At 43.4% G+C, this 15,447-nt stretch overlaps 1 protein-coding gene across 1 annotated transcript in view; it reads left to right on the forward strand.

The window, feature by feature from the left end:
• Positions 1 to 3,590: 3,590 nt before the first annotated feature.
• Positions 3,591 to 15,447, forward strand: part of LOC126203305 (protein I'm not dead yet-like) — a 241,984-nt gene continuing 230,127 nt past the window's right edge. Inside the window, exon 1 of the mRNA XM_049937566.1 lies at positions 3,591 to 3,690. Coding sequence (XP_049793523.1) covers positions 3,592 to 3,690 — 99 coding nt within the window. The 5' untranslated portion in view covers position 3,591. The remainder of the gene's footprint in view (positions 3,691 to 15,447) is intronic.

Consider the following 15,447-nt stretch of genomic DNA (forward strand, 5'->3'; position numbering starts at 1 on the left):
GGGATCACAACCCTGACCAGAGAGCACCAATCACTACCATGCACCGCCAATTCAGGCGCTAGTCATAAGAAACTTGTAAGCAAACATACAATCAGATCTTCATAGCCACTACCATCATCTACCCAGCGGACAACCGACGCCTAGCCGATACCGCATAACCCCCGAATGCGCATCAACAAGGATCATTTCGAAAGACAGAGCATTTTTCAAGGACGCTGGCTCTTCATACGCATCATGGGTATAGGCTCAGCCATTTCATGTTGAGAAGTAATGGTACCGGTCACGAAAACTGACAACGGTCGCGAGCGTAATGTGCTGACCACATGCCCTTCCGTATCCGCATCCGATGGCGCCTACAGACTGACAATATATATAAATGACCTAGTAGATAGCGTCGGAAGTTCCATGCGGCTTTTCGCGGATGATGCTGTAGTATACAGAGAAGTTCAGCATTAGAAAATTGCAGCGAAATGCAGGAAGATCTGCAGCGGATAGGCGCTTGGTGCAGGGAGTGGCAACTGACCCTTAACATAGACAAATGTAGTGTATTGCGAATACATAGAAACAAGGATCCTTTATTGTATGATTATATGATAGCGGAACAAACACTGGTAGCAGTTACTTCTGTAATATCTGGGAGTATGCGTGAGGAACGATTTGAAGTGGAATGATCATATAAAATTAATTGTTGGTAAGGCAGGTGCCATGTTGAGATTCATTGGGAGAGTCCTTAGAAAATGTAGTCCATCAACAAAGGAGGTGGCTTACAAAACACTCGTTCGACCTAAACTTGAGTATTGCTCATCAGTGTGGGATCCGTACCAGGTCGGGTTGACAGAGGAGGTGGAGAAGATCCAAAAAGAGCGGCGCGTTTCGTCACAGGGTAAATTGGTAATCGTGATAGCGTTACGGAGATGTTTAGCAAACTCAAGTGGCAGACTCTGCAAGAGAGATGCTCTGTATCGCGGTGTAGCTTAGTCTCCAGGTTTCGAGAGGATGCGTTTCTGGCCGAGGTATCGAATATATTGATTCCCCCTACTTATACCTCCCGAGGAGATCACGAATGTAAAATTAGAGAGATTCGAGCGCGCACGGAGGCTTTCCGGCAGTCGTTCTTCCCGCGAGCCATACGCGACTGGAACAGGAAAGGGAGGTAATGAGAGTGGCACGTAAAGTGCCCTCCGCCACACACCGCTGGGTGGCTTGCGGAGTATAAATGTAGATGTAGATGTAGAACACCGACATTGGACTGTTGACGACTGGAAACATGTTGCCTGGTCGGACAACTCTCGTTTCAAATTGTATTGAGCTGATGGCCGTGTACGGGTGTGGACACAACCTCATGAATCCATAGACCCTGCATGTCAGCAGGGGACTGTTAAAGCTGGTGGAGGCTCTGTAACAGTGTGGGGCGTGTGCAGTTGGAGTGATATGGGACCCCTGATACGTCTAGATACGACTCTGACACATGACACGTACTTAATCATCCTGTCTGATCACCTGCATCCATTAATGTCCATTGTGCATTCCGACGGACTTGGGCAACTGCAGTAGGACAATTCGACATACCACACGTCCAGAATTGCTACAGAGTAGCTCCAGGAACACTCTTCTGAGTTTAAACACTACCGTTGGCCACCAAACTTCCCAGACATGAACATTATTGAGCATAGCTGGGATACCTTGCAACGTACTGTTCAGAAGATATCTCCACCCTCTCGTACTGTTACGGCTTTATGGACAGCCCTGCAGGATTGATGGTGCCAGTTTCCTCCAGCACAACTTCAGACGTCGTGTTGCGGCAGTTCTGCTTGCTCGCAGGGACCCCACAAGATATTAGGGAGGTGTACCAGTTTCTTTGCCTCATCAGTATATATTATGAAAGATAACTTCTGCACTCGTATGGCGTGCCACAGAGATAGCAGTTAACGGCGTTGCAACGGTTACGGAGCCAACAACCGTCGACTTGCTCATCATTCAGTGAGTAATCTGACTGAAAGAGAGTTAAGATCCATGTAAGTAAATTTTACAATTGGAGATACTTTGCTCGCATATCGAGCCCAGAGTTCATAAGTCAGCCGCGCCGCGAAACAGTTATACGTGCATTCGTAAAAATCACTAGTAGCATTGTTAGGATATTCCATCGTTAATTTAGAGAAGTGTGCCGACAATTAAAACTCTCTGAACACTGATTTTGTGTGACTGTGGTGGTTATTTATTTATTTAATCGTATAGTGATTTTATACAACATACAGTTGATATACGGCAAATGATTTTATACAATATACATATGATATTAAACAAGATTAAACCTTAAAGTCCGCGTTTTTCAACCAGTTAATTAAGCTGAGAGTGAGCAAGTCATCGGGAATTCCAGGGTATGAATGGACAGCGTTGGACTAAATGTTCAATTGTCTGTTCTTCTTGATTACATTCGCACAGTAGCGAACTGATTCGAGCGCGGACGGAGGCTTTCCGGCAGTCGTTCTTCCCGCGAACCATGTTGTTGTTGTTGTTGTTGTGGTCTTCAGTCCTGAGACTGGTTTGATGCAGCTCTCCATGCTACTCTATCCTGTGCAAGCTTCTTCATCTCCCAGTACCTACTGCAACCTACATCCTTCTGAATCTGCTTAGTGTATTCATCTCTTGGTCTCCCTCTACGATTTTTACCCTCCACGCTGCCCTCCAATACTAAATTGGTGATCCCTTGATGCCTCAGAACATGTCCTACCAACCGATCCCTTCTTCTGGTCAAGTTGTGCCACAAGCTCCTCTTCTCCCCAATTCTATTCAATACCTCCTCATTAGTTATGTGATCTACCCATCTAATCTTCAGCATTCTTCTGTAGCACCACATCTCGAAAGCTTCTATTCTCTTCTTGTCTAAGCTATTTATCGTCCAGATTTCACTTCCATACATGGCTACACTCCATACAAATACTTTCAGAAACGTCTTCCTGACATTTAAATCTATACTCGATGTTAACAAATTTCTCTTCTTCAGAAACGCTTTCCTTGCCATTGCCAGTCTACATTTTATATCCTCTCTACATCGACCATCATCAGTTATTTTGCTCCCCAAATAGCAAAACTCCTTTACTACTTTAAGTGTCTCATTTCCTAATCTAATTCCCTCAGCATTACCCGACTTATTTCGACTACATTCCATTATTCTCGTTTTGCTTTTGTTGATGTTCATCTTATACCCTCCTTTCATACGCGACTGGAACAGGAAATGGAGGTAATGACAGTGGCACGTAAAGTGCCCTCCGCCACACACCGTTGGGTGGCTTGCGGAGTATAAATGTAGATGTAGATGTAGGATGACATGGCGGCCGTCCGGTTCCGTTGGGCTTTCAGGGCCTGATTGGACGGTGTTCGTTTATTACGTGCTGAGCGCTCCTGGTATACTGGCTGGTCCACCTCTCGCGAAATCTAGTGGCCATTTCCGCGACGTCCGGATACTTTTGATCGGATAGTGTAGACTAGTGAAGACGGTAGGTGTGCGGCGTCGCCAGCGGCAGCGGTGGGCGGTGGTGGGGGCGTGCGGTTATAAGGCGCGAGGCGGCGGCGGCGGCCCAGCACAGCAGCATGAAGTTCCCGGTGCGAGGGCTGGTGGCGCGCTGGCGGTCGCTCGTGTTGCTGCTGTGCCCGTTGGTGCTGCTGCCGCTTGCCGTCTCCAGCTATTCGGTGAGTCGCCGGCGCGCCTTCCTCGGCCACCTACTACTGTTGTCGCGCGTCTGCGATGTTCCCGCCGAAGTCCGTCTCGCCCGTAGGCAGTAGCCGCCTAGTGTTGAACAGGTACCCCGTGCGAGTGCATGAACTTCGTACGTCGCCAGTGCTACAACTGACCTCTAGTTTCTTATGTTTGTCCACCTTAAGCGATAGCGCGTACAAACCAGTTTTCCTGCAGAGTGCATCTACGACTGACATACAAGGTGTTTCAAAATACGTGTTACACACTTCTAGAGGTTTCAGAGCGACTTAGTGGATCAAATTTCACATAGGAACCGATGCCCGGAAACGTAGAGAGCGTCAAAGTTATAGGCACCGCCGCCTGTAAATTATGTATAAACGGCTGTTTCCGTGATGATGTTACAGACTTTCTAAGATGACGGAGAGGGATAAACATCAATTTGAGGTAAGGCTCCTGTAACCCAAACGAACGTGTCGAAGACTCGAAAGTTGTACAGGTCACACCAATATTCAGGACAGGTAGTAGCAGTAATCGAAATAATTACAGGCCCACGCCGGTCGCAGTGACCGAGCGGTTCTAGGCGCTACAGTCTGGAACCGCGCGACCCCTACGGTCGCTGGTTTGAATCCTGCCTCGGGCATGGATGTGTGTGATGTCCTTAGGTTAGTTAGGTTTAAGTAGTTTCTAAGTCTAGGGGACTGATGACGTCAGAAGTTAAGTCCCATAGTGCTCAGAGCCAATTACAGGCCCATATCATTAACGTGCTCAGTGCTATTGATAATGAATTTCGATTCCGTATTTCTGGATTTCCGAAAGGCTTTTGACACTGTACCACACAAGCGGCTTGTAGCGAAATTGCGTGCTTATGGAATATCGTCTCAGTTATGTGACTGGATTTGTGATTTCCTGTCAGAGAGGTCACAGTTCGTAGTAATTGATGGAAAGTCATCGAGTAAAACAGAAGTGATTTCTGGCGTTCCCCGAGGTAGTGTTATAGCCCCTTTGCTGTTCCTTATCTATATAAACGATTTCTGAGACAATTTGAGCAGCCGTCTTAGGTTGTTTGCAGATGACGCTGTCGTTTATCGACTAATAAAGTCATCAGAAGATCTAAACAAATTGCAAAACGATTTAGAAAAGTTATCTGAATGCTACGAAAATTAGCAGTTGACCGTAAATAACGAAAAGTATGAGATAAACCATATGAATGCTAAAAGGAACTCGTTAAACTTCGGTTACACGATAAATCAGTCAAATCTAAAGGCCGTAAATTCAACTAAATACCTAGGAATTACAATTACGAAAAACTTAAATTAGAAGGAACACACAGAAAATATTGTGGGGAAGGCTAACCAAAGACTGCGTTTTATTGGCAGGACACTTAGAAAAAGTAACAGATCTACTAAGGAGACTGCTTACATTACGCTCGTCCGTCCTCTTTTAGAATATAGCTGCTCGGTGTGGGATCTTTACGAGATACCACTGACGGGTTTCATCGAAAAAGTTCAAAGAAGGGCAGCACGTTTTGTATTATCGCGAAATATGGGAGAGAGTGTCACTGAAATGATACAGGATTTTTTTCGTTGCGACGGAATCTTGTCACGAAATTCCAATCACCAGCATTCTCCTCCGAATCAGAAAATATTTTGTTGACCCCGATCTACATGGGGAGAAATGATCACCACGATAAAATAAGGGGAATCAGAGCTCTACCGGAAGGATATAGGTGTTCGTTCTTTCCGCGCGCTATACGAGACTGGAGTGATAGAGAATTGTGAAGGTGGTTCGATGAACCCTCTGCCAGGCACTTAAATATGATTTGCAGAGTATCCATGTAGATGTAGATGTAGATGTAGTTGTAGAAAGCTATAAGCGAACGCCTTTCTTATACCTTGGACAGTGGAATACATGTTCTGGTACTGTTGTTGCTGAAATTTTAGTGTAAGAGGTGGTATTATGAACCAAAACAAGGAAAAAATGTCCAATAAACATGGGCTCTAAAATGAATTCCTGAGTAACTATGACCACTTGTTCATCTTCGCTACTGTGAAACCCATCTCCCCTATTGAGCAAGTGCTCATAGCTCTAAATTTGTGCATTTTAGGGCCCATGTTTACTGGGCATTTTTCATTAATTTGGTCCATGCCACCACCTCTGGAAGTAATCTACCCTATAATCTTAGCAACAACACTACCAGTACGAGTATTCCACTGTCAGAGGTATCAGAACGGTTTTTACTTATAACTTTCCAAGTTTGTACTCGTTCATTTCCTGTAGAGGGACCCTTACCTTAAACTGATACATTTATACTTCTACATCATCCTAGAAAGTTTGTAACATCGTCACAGAACCACCCTTTACATACATGCATTTACAGGCGGTGGCGCCTATAACTTTGACGCTTTATAGCATCGTCGGATGACGTTTCCGGACATTGGTTCCTATGTAAAACTCGATCTACCTAGTCCCTTCTACAACCCCGGAACTGTGTAACATCAATTGTGGAATACCCTGTAGTAATTGCTGTTGTACTCGGTCATGAGCTGCGAACACATTTAAGACCAGCGTATGCAGCACTTGGCGAACTGGTTACTGGCAAATGCACATCCATAAATGTCCGCTGCAGTATTTTGCATACTGCAGAAACAAAAGGTCATTTGCCTTCACGAACCTGGCTTCTTGGTAAGACCGCTGATCCCACAACAGGTGTACACTAACATGACGCGACGGTTATCTTAATAAAGTTGGTGTTTTGATTCAGAAATACCTTTTCGTAGTTGCGATGAAAATATTGCTCTTGCTGTAACACATACGAACAGCTGTGTTCACAACTGATTTCACTCCACTAAGATCCTCTGTTACAGCAACCATATGTAGTATATGTGGGTTAAAACAGTCTAGCTTGTAACTCAGCGTTTTATTAACAACTCGTTCCGGCTTCGTGGGACATCTTTAGATTATGCATAGGGATAACAAAATAAATAAAAGTTAGAGTAGGGTCCTAGCCTGAACGATTTTGAATGTGAATGAGGAATTGTTTTTGAACTTAAAATTTTCGTTTCGCAACATATTAAAAAAAAAAAGGTCTGAAGCACGCGTCAAATCAGATAAACAGATAAACCCGCAGAAACATTTTCCTCTTTCGACGTATTAAAAACCATAAAACAGCTCTGTGGTAGACTAGAGGGCGCGCCGAATCAGATGAATCTGCAGAAACCTCGTCAAAAACAACTAAAAAAATATCGTGTAAACGCGGGATGGATACTAAATAAATAATCGAAATGCTCGAGGCGTAAGTGAATATGATCGCACCAGCAGGACAGAATGGTGCAGTGGTGCGAACACACAAAGAAGAAAACTCTATCACAGAACAGTTTTTACGGTTCTTAAAATGTTGAAAAATGAAAGATTCTGACGTTTTACCTGATTTAACGCGTGCTTCAGTCTAGTACGCAATGGTTTTATGGTTTTTAATATATTGCAAAATGAAAATTTTAAGGTCAGTACCAGTTCATTCGCATTTAGAATCGTGCAAGGTAGGACCGTGACCTATGTTTTGCTGATTGTGTGTGTTTCATCCACATGGTTCTTTTAGCTAATGTAAGGAGTTACAAAACCGAATAGATTCAGGATACAGATTTGTACATTACTGACGTTCTTATGTGCGCTATTGGCTGGTAGTAATGGTTGCATATAAAAAAAAAAACATTTAATACTTTCTGTATCTATTCAGTTTTAGAACCACAGAAGGCTCTTGTAGCAACCATGTAAAATAGATTTCTAAATTTAAGAAGACAGCATTAGAAAGGACGATTGTTTACAAGCATTTTCACAAAGAGGCAGAGATCATGTTGGCGTATGATTTCTGCTTGGATCAAATTTAATGCGTGAGGTGCTGTTATTCGATTTGGCTCTACATGAAAGAAAAAGTTACTCATTTACGCTAAACCTTCTTCCCTGATTGACATTTTCATGCAAGTACGTGCTGTGTTCCAAAATCTGGGTTGAAAAAGAAGGAACTATCGAACAAGCTTAGTTTCTAACTAATTTCTTATGTTTAGACGCCAGAACGGCACGCTGTAACGTTGCCGTTGCTAAAGCAGGAATTATGTGATCCGACTGGGGATCAGACGCGTTATTTCTATGCAGTGCTCCTAGAATGCTAGTGAATGGTCTCTTTTAGTTAAAGCCATACTCCTTCTACATAATTCAGTGAAAGCGAGTGCTAGAGAAGTAATTAGAATTCGTAATTTCTCGCTTTTTGTCTAGCACCAGAAATATAATCTGGCTACATTTCGAGGTTATAACACTACCAGAATAATTCTCTGTTCCAGAGTGTTTGACGGAACGCCTGAGTACACTCATTTAAATTTTCATAACAGAATAAATCACGTAATACAGCAGGAGCCAAACATGTTGGGTCGTAGCAAACCTAAGTACTAACAAGCCAGAAAGTAGTGTCTGTTGCTATTTCTGTCTTCATATAATTTGGGCAGTTTCATTGTGCCATTGGTGCAGAATTATCAGTTACTCAGTTGTTGTCCGACATGTTGCGTTTGCAGAATGTCTGACAATGTTGTAGACGGTGTATCGCGAGAGACTTCACACTACTGAAAGCGTATCCCTCATTTCCATCCTCGACCGTTTACGCATTGCTTTCGTGGATGCTGCACTCGTTGGGAGTCCCACTCCTAGACGGGCGCGTCGTTTAACTATGCTGCAAGGAGGAAGTAGCGGTTTGTTGATTCGTACAAGTCGCACTGCTTGCTCCCTAGTGCGTGACGATGGCGACAACATTTAGCGCACCGACACCGGAAATCCCTACAATAGCAGTGCAACAACGAGTCGACAGCGATGCTTGTTGTCCATTCCGCGAATCTTTCGCAACTTCGCGAGGTGGAAGAAGACAAATTGTTATGGACTCGTAAGACGGAAATTATGGAACGATGACACTCAAATCTGTTCAGTAAGAAGTAAACAATAAATGACCTGTCACCGATATACATCGTGGTTTTTTTCTTTCGGCATTCGCTCGTAGATTCCTTGCACAAGAGAGCCACAACAAGCTCGGGGCGGTTTATTGAAACTTTAAGCAAGAACGGAAATCATCTTCTACAAGTTAATAGGACGAAATAAACGTTTTCAGCGCTCTTTTTCTTTTGCAGCATAAAGTAACAAGTCACAATTTCGCAATTTTTTTTGATCACCGTAGAAAGAAAGATCAGAGAAGGTAAACAAACTTGTATTACGCTAGGAAGTAGCAGGAAATTGTCCATGGCGTTTTCAGCAGAACCAGCCAGACATTTTACGTGATTTGGATAAACCACGGAAAATCTAAACCTGAACGGCCGAACTGGAATTAGAGTCCAACTTCTCATGAATGACAGACAAGTGCTTCCTTACTGTGTCCCTCGCTTGGTAACACCACAAACTGGCAACTTTCATTTCACAGGTTTTGCCACAACCATCAGTTGATCTCTAGCACTAAACGATTACTGCCCTCTCCTAGCAAAAGAAAACAGGATTATAAACAATCGTTTCTACAACCGGATTCCACAATATCAGCCCCCGCTTTTCTAATTTACGAACATTGCGCCCCTGGAAAGGCAACTGACTATGGAACAGGTGTTATAAATAATAAACTGGACTGCGTAGTTGAGACAGAAAATGGGATTAATATCGTATGTAAAATAATAATGAAACCGTTATCTGTTTCTTACCCTGTCGTCCTCAGCTGCGTATAATAAAAATAAATAAAAAGTTAAAATAAGGAAACATTTGCATAATCACCTAAATATATTTTAAAACACACTCACACACCACACCGTTAGCTCTCTCATATCACAAAAACACGTTCAACAGTATCTAATAGCCGGCCGCTGTGGTCGAGCGGTTCTAGGCGCTTTAGTCCGGAACCGCGCTGCTGCTGCGGTCGTAGGTTCGAATCCAGCCTCGTGCATGGATGTGTGTGATGTCCTTAGGTTAGTTAGGTTTAAGTAGTTCTAAGTATAGGGGACTGATGACCTCAGATGTTAAGTCCCATAGTGCTTAGAGCCATTTGAACCATTAAAGTATCTAATAACAATCAACATTTGGCAACACGATCCAAAAGATAACATCAAGGAAACAAATGCTCGCTTCCTAGTTCTGTGATAATGAAATTTCGTATGGCAGACACACAAGAAGAATAGCTATAAAATAGGAAAAAGTACACATGTAGACCAGGATCTACGATATTTGTAGGTAGAAAATTACTGCCAGCAGATAATTAGAGAACTAATTCGTGAAGGCGGCTTCTTAGACCTCCTAGTAACAAACAGACCTGAACTTACCGAATCACTTAACGTAGAGGACGTACCAATGATCATAAGGCTGTGATAGCAACTATGACTACGGGTTATACAAGGAATATTAAGAAACGACAGGAAAATATTTTTGTTTAACATGAGTTGCAAGATACAAATTGTGGAATATCTTAGTAGAGAGCATCAAATATTCATTGCTGGAGACGAAGATGTGGAGCACAAAAGGAAAAAATAATTCTGAAAAGCATCCTCCACTACGCTTTAGACAAGTATGTTTTGAGCAAGGTCTTAAGGGATAGGAAGGACCCACCGTGGTTTAATAGCCGTATTAGAAAATTTCTACGTAAACAAACATAAGTTAAAACCTAGCTGACAAATGAAAGCGAAATGGGAGAATTGTACAATGACTTTGAAAGTAAAGTTGTGTCACCTAATCTGAGTAAAAACCTCAAGAGGTTTTGGTATTACGTAAATCAGTTGGTAGTACGTTCCTAGGTCATTGGTCCCTAGGCTTGTACAGTACTTAATCTAACTTACGCTAAGGACAACACAGACACACCAATGTCCGAGGGAGGACTCGAACCTCCGACGGGGGGAGCCGCGAAGAACCGTGGCAAGGAGCCTTAGACTGCGAGGCTACCCCTCGCGGCACGCAAAATCAATAAGCGGACTGAAATCTTCTATTCATTCACTCAGTGACCATACTGGCACCGAAATGGAAGCTAACAGAGCCATAGTTGGAATGCTGAGTTCGGTCTTTCGAAATTGTTTCACCGCGGAAGATCATAACACGGTCCCTCCTTTCTGTCATCTACGAACGTAGAAATGGTAGGTACTGAGATAATCGATTGCGGAATAGAAAAGCGACCACAGTCGCTTACCAGTGAAAAGGCCACAGGATCAGATGAGATTCCTATAAGATTCTACAAAAATTATGCTCCCTTTATAGCAGCAGTTTATTGTAGACCGCTGGAGGAATGAGGAATTCCTAGCGACTGCAAAACAAGCGCAGGTGAATCCCGTTTTCAAGAAGAACCGTAGGATAGATGCACATAATTACAGGCCAATGACACTTTTGCAGACTAATATCTCCTCTATAGAAATCAACATGGATTCCGCAAACAGAGAGCTTGCGAAACTCAGGCCGTTCTGTTCCTCCATGAGATTCATAGCGCTGTAAACAGCGGCACGCATGTTGATGTCGTGTTCCATGACTCCGGGAGGGTATTTGACACCGTCCCGTACTGCCATTTAGTCAAAGACCTATGAGATTGCCAAGTATCGGACCAGATTTGCGACTGGATTCAAGAGTTCCTTGCAGATAGACCTCAAGTTATCGCTCGTATTTGAACAAAATCGTCAGATGTAAAGGTAATTTCCAGAATATCCCAAGGAAGCCTGATGGGACGGTTACAGTTTACAACGTATTTAAGTCATCTAGTAGAGACCGTCGCATGCTCCTTAAGACTGTTCGCAGCTGATGCGATTGTCTATAAGAAAGTAGCAGCGCCACAGTATCAATTTGCAGAATGACCAGCAGAGGGTTGGTGAATGTGCACGCTTTAGCAGTCGACCCTGAACGTAAATAAATGTAACGTACTGCGCGTACTCACTACTGTACAACTAGACCATTGATGACAAGTTGCTGGAAACAGTATCTACCGTAAAATATCTAGAAGTAACTATCCAGAATGACCTTATGTATAATGACCACATAAAACAAATAGGAGGAAAACTGATGCCACACTGAGATTAATGGGAAGAATGTTAAGGGAATGTAGCCCACAAAGAAATAGTTTTCGAGACGCTTGTATGACAGAGTCTTGGTTATTCTTAACCAATCTGGGATCCTTACCAGGTAAGACTCACAGAGGAGATGGAGAAGACCCAACGAAGAGCGGCGCTTTTCGACACAGCATCCTTTAGCCGACGCGAAGATGTTACAGAGATGTTCAACAAAATCCAATGGCAGGCGTTACAAGAGATGCGTTGCGCATCACGGAGAAATTTACCATTGAAATTTCGAGAGAATACTTTCCCGGAAGAGTCGTACAACGTATTTCTCCGTCCGACATACATTTCGCTAAATGGCAACGACGAGAAAATACGAGAAAGTGGAGCTAATACAGAGGCTTACCGACAATCAGTCTTCCCACGCGCCATTCACGAGTGGAACAGGAAAGGCAGGGGGGGGGGGGGGGGATTTACAGAGTATGATGTACACGTGCATGACTCATTATTTGCGTAAAAATATCGTGGGGGTAATAGCAACCAACTATGCGTGGGAGTGTGTAGGTGGAGGTGAAAAGAAGTAACATGCAGAAATATCCGATAAAGGCTGATATTAACACCAAATCCATACTGATTACAGTCACGATCACTCTAGAATTATGGGTAGGTGGGAGGTGGGAAGGGTGCGGGGGTGGGGGAGGGGGTGGGGGAAGCGCTATACAGTGAAGGGATTTCTAACAAAATATGCACAAGTCGCACTCACTACTACGAAAAATTAACTGTGGGACAGTAAGACACCACTAGCATACCTATGGCTAAGGGTTTTGGGATCACAAGTCGTGACAGGACTGTTCAATGGAACCAGCCTCGCTATGAAATGTCTCATGGCAAACGTTACCAAAACGACAGTTCTGAATGGCGAGTCGAAGGGAGAAGATGTGTTGATTCCACGTATTCACAGCGTTTTCTTCGACATCTATTTCAAACGACGGCAGTTATCTGTTGCAACCTCAGGGACTAGCAACTAGGCACAAGGGTAATCGGTTCAAGTGTGTGGATTAAGTCTGTAAAATCCAAACTTCCCACATGATCAATTGTACAGGATGTTGGGGAAGTGCAGATATTTTGATCATTGGCGCCGTACTAAGCACCCACTCCAGTGTGTTAGCTGCTTTTGCTCTGTGTGTAACACTGTTTCCGCAGGCACGTCGTATAATTCACTACCTCATGTTTTCTTCACAGTTGTAACTGCACCACCAAGAGGACTGCCGGCCGACGTGGCCGTGCGGTTAAAGGCGCTGCAGTCTGGAACCGCAAGACCGCTACGGTCGCAGGTTCGAATCCTGCCTCGGGCATGGATGTTTGTGATGTCCTTAGGTTAGTTAGGTTTAACTAGTTCTAAGTTCTAGGGGACTAATGACCTCAGCAGTTGAGTCCCATAGTGCTCAGAGCCATTTGAACCATTTTTGAACCAAGAGGACTACACCTGTAAATAAAGACTAACCGTTTTGCGTCCTCGCGTCCATGTGTCCACACTTCAACATTTGACCTGATGCCCCGCGGCAAATAAGCATTAACTGATTGCTCTCGCCACATGTACTTGGAGATATTAACCATCCTAAAAACATACTGCTCCTAATAGCTATTCCTAATATGGTAAATACTGATGTAATGTTATTCAGTACGCTGTCCTCAGCCACTAATTAAAAATTTGCACTTATACTCCTAACACCGTGTATGTGCATGCTCACGAATGGGTCAGCCAAAAACTTTCTTTTCGAGAAGAAATGTTGTTGTCCAAAAGCACTTGCTTAAATTTTTTCAGATTTAATTTATTGCACAAAGAATTATTGTCTCTAATTTATTTATATGTGTACTTACCTAGAAAGGAAAAGAGGCATTGCAAAAAAATCGAGATTGAGCACAGTACTGATGAACTACTTCTCCTGCTGTGATAATGTACGCCGGAAAAACAGAGGTTTAGGAGGTAGGACAAAAGAAAATAGCCGGCCGGAGTGGTCGAGCGGTTCTAGGCGCTACAGTCTGGAACCGCGCGACCGCTACGGTCGCAGGTTCGAATCCTGCCTCGGGCACGGATATGTGTGCTGTCCTTAGGTTAGTTAGGTTTAAGTAGTTCTATGTTCTAGGGGACTGATGACCTCAGATGTTAAGTCCCATAGTGCTCAGAGCCATTTGAACAATTTTTTTGAAAAGAAAATAATTAATGCTTCAAATTAGTGTACCTACTAAATATGTTCACTTATTGACTGTCGTCTTCGAAATAGTACCCTGTGTTCGACCCTTCCGATGCTCAAAACATTTGTGAAGGGCAGTTTTCGTGAGGCTGTGCGGTAGCTACTTCTTTTATGCCTCTCAAGGCATCACTAAAACACACTGCTCGTTCACTGCCAAAGAGCTGAGCGATTTTGATAAAACTTGTCCCAGTATACGGATACAATCTCGCACAAATACAGCACGAATAATAGTTCCTTAATATTGTTAGCAGTCTGACTTATTTTGTATCGAGGCGGTACAACTATCAAATGCGGTACGCAGACATTCATACACTTGTTCACATATCAGCGAGCACCAGCTAGTACTCTTGTGACGGTCCGCGCGGCTCCCCCCGTCGGAGGTTCGAGTCCTCCCTTGGGCATGGGTGTGTGTGTCGTAAGTAAGTAAGTTAGTTTGATTAAATAGTGTGTAATCTTAGGGACCGATGACCTGAGCAGTTTGGTCCCGTAACACCTTACCACAAATTTCAAAATTTCCTCACAAATTACACATGTAGCCAGCATTTTGTGTCTGAACTGCCAGTGATATTACTTTTCTAAAGGAATTACTTGACCCATGCTATTGGAAAGCATCAATATTATTCATTGTTTTGTCCCATAGTATCGCTATCTTGCGCTTCATTTGAAGTCCAGATTACTCCACATTGTACTCTGTTTAGGACTTCTTTTGGCTCCTGTATCGCTCTTCGGTTTCGTAATGCAGTGGAAGTTTCATTTCCCTATGTACGACCTATTTGGCAAACACGTCGCAAAGACACCCACTCCTCCCCTCCAGGAAAGCAATAGTGCGTGTATTTTAGACCGAAAATCTGCTGTCTTTTCTACTTTCTCCTGTCTGTTACAGCAATCTAAACGACGATAAGCAATAATTTTCCACTAATGATATTCTTTTCTTGTCGGGCACGCATGTAGCTTGTTTGAATATGTAAGCATCTCTCTGGACAATAGCGCCACATAGAGCGGCTGCAGTTGCTAAATCTTGCGTCTCACATTTGTTCCTTTACGAAGTTTCGTCAGACTTGTAAAATAACAATTTCTTCGCCACCAAGGTTTTATTTACATCCGTTGCGAAACTTCGTGACTCGACGGCTGCGTCTAAGAAATTTTGCATACTGTTCTGTTTAGATGCACGGAATTATGAACTTCGTTGTAACATTCACTTGTTCTCGTTTTGCTGATTCTATGCTTAATCAAAATTTGGTATATCAACCAAAGTCTGTTTTAGTTTATTGTTACGTCCGATTTAATAATTCCCGTTGCTCACACAGCTTCCACTGGAATGCAAACATCCCTCTGACAACACCGAAGCTGTTGCTAAGGACATTTTCGAAGTTCCAGTATGTAGCTCCATAGCTCTCAACGGGAGGCTGATTAGGGACTTCTGGTTTTATCTAGCAACCGTCGGATCATAGTTACCTAA

Source organism: Schistocerca nitens, chromosome 9 (assembly GCF_023898315.1).
Source record: "Schistocerca nitens isolate TAMUIC-IGC-003100 chromosome 9, iqSchNite1.1, whole genome shotgun sequence".
Taxonomy (NCBI): Eukaryota; Metazoa; Arthropoda; class Insecta; order Orthoptera; family Acrididae; genus Schistocerca; species Schistocerca nitens.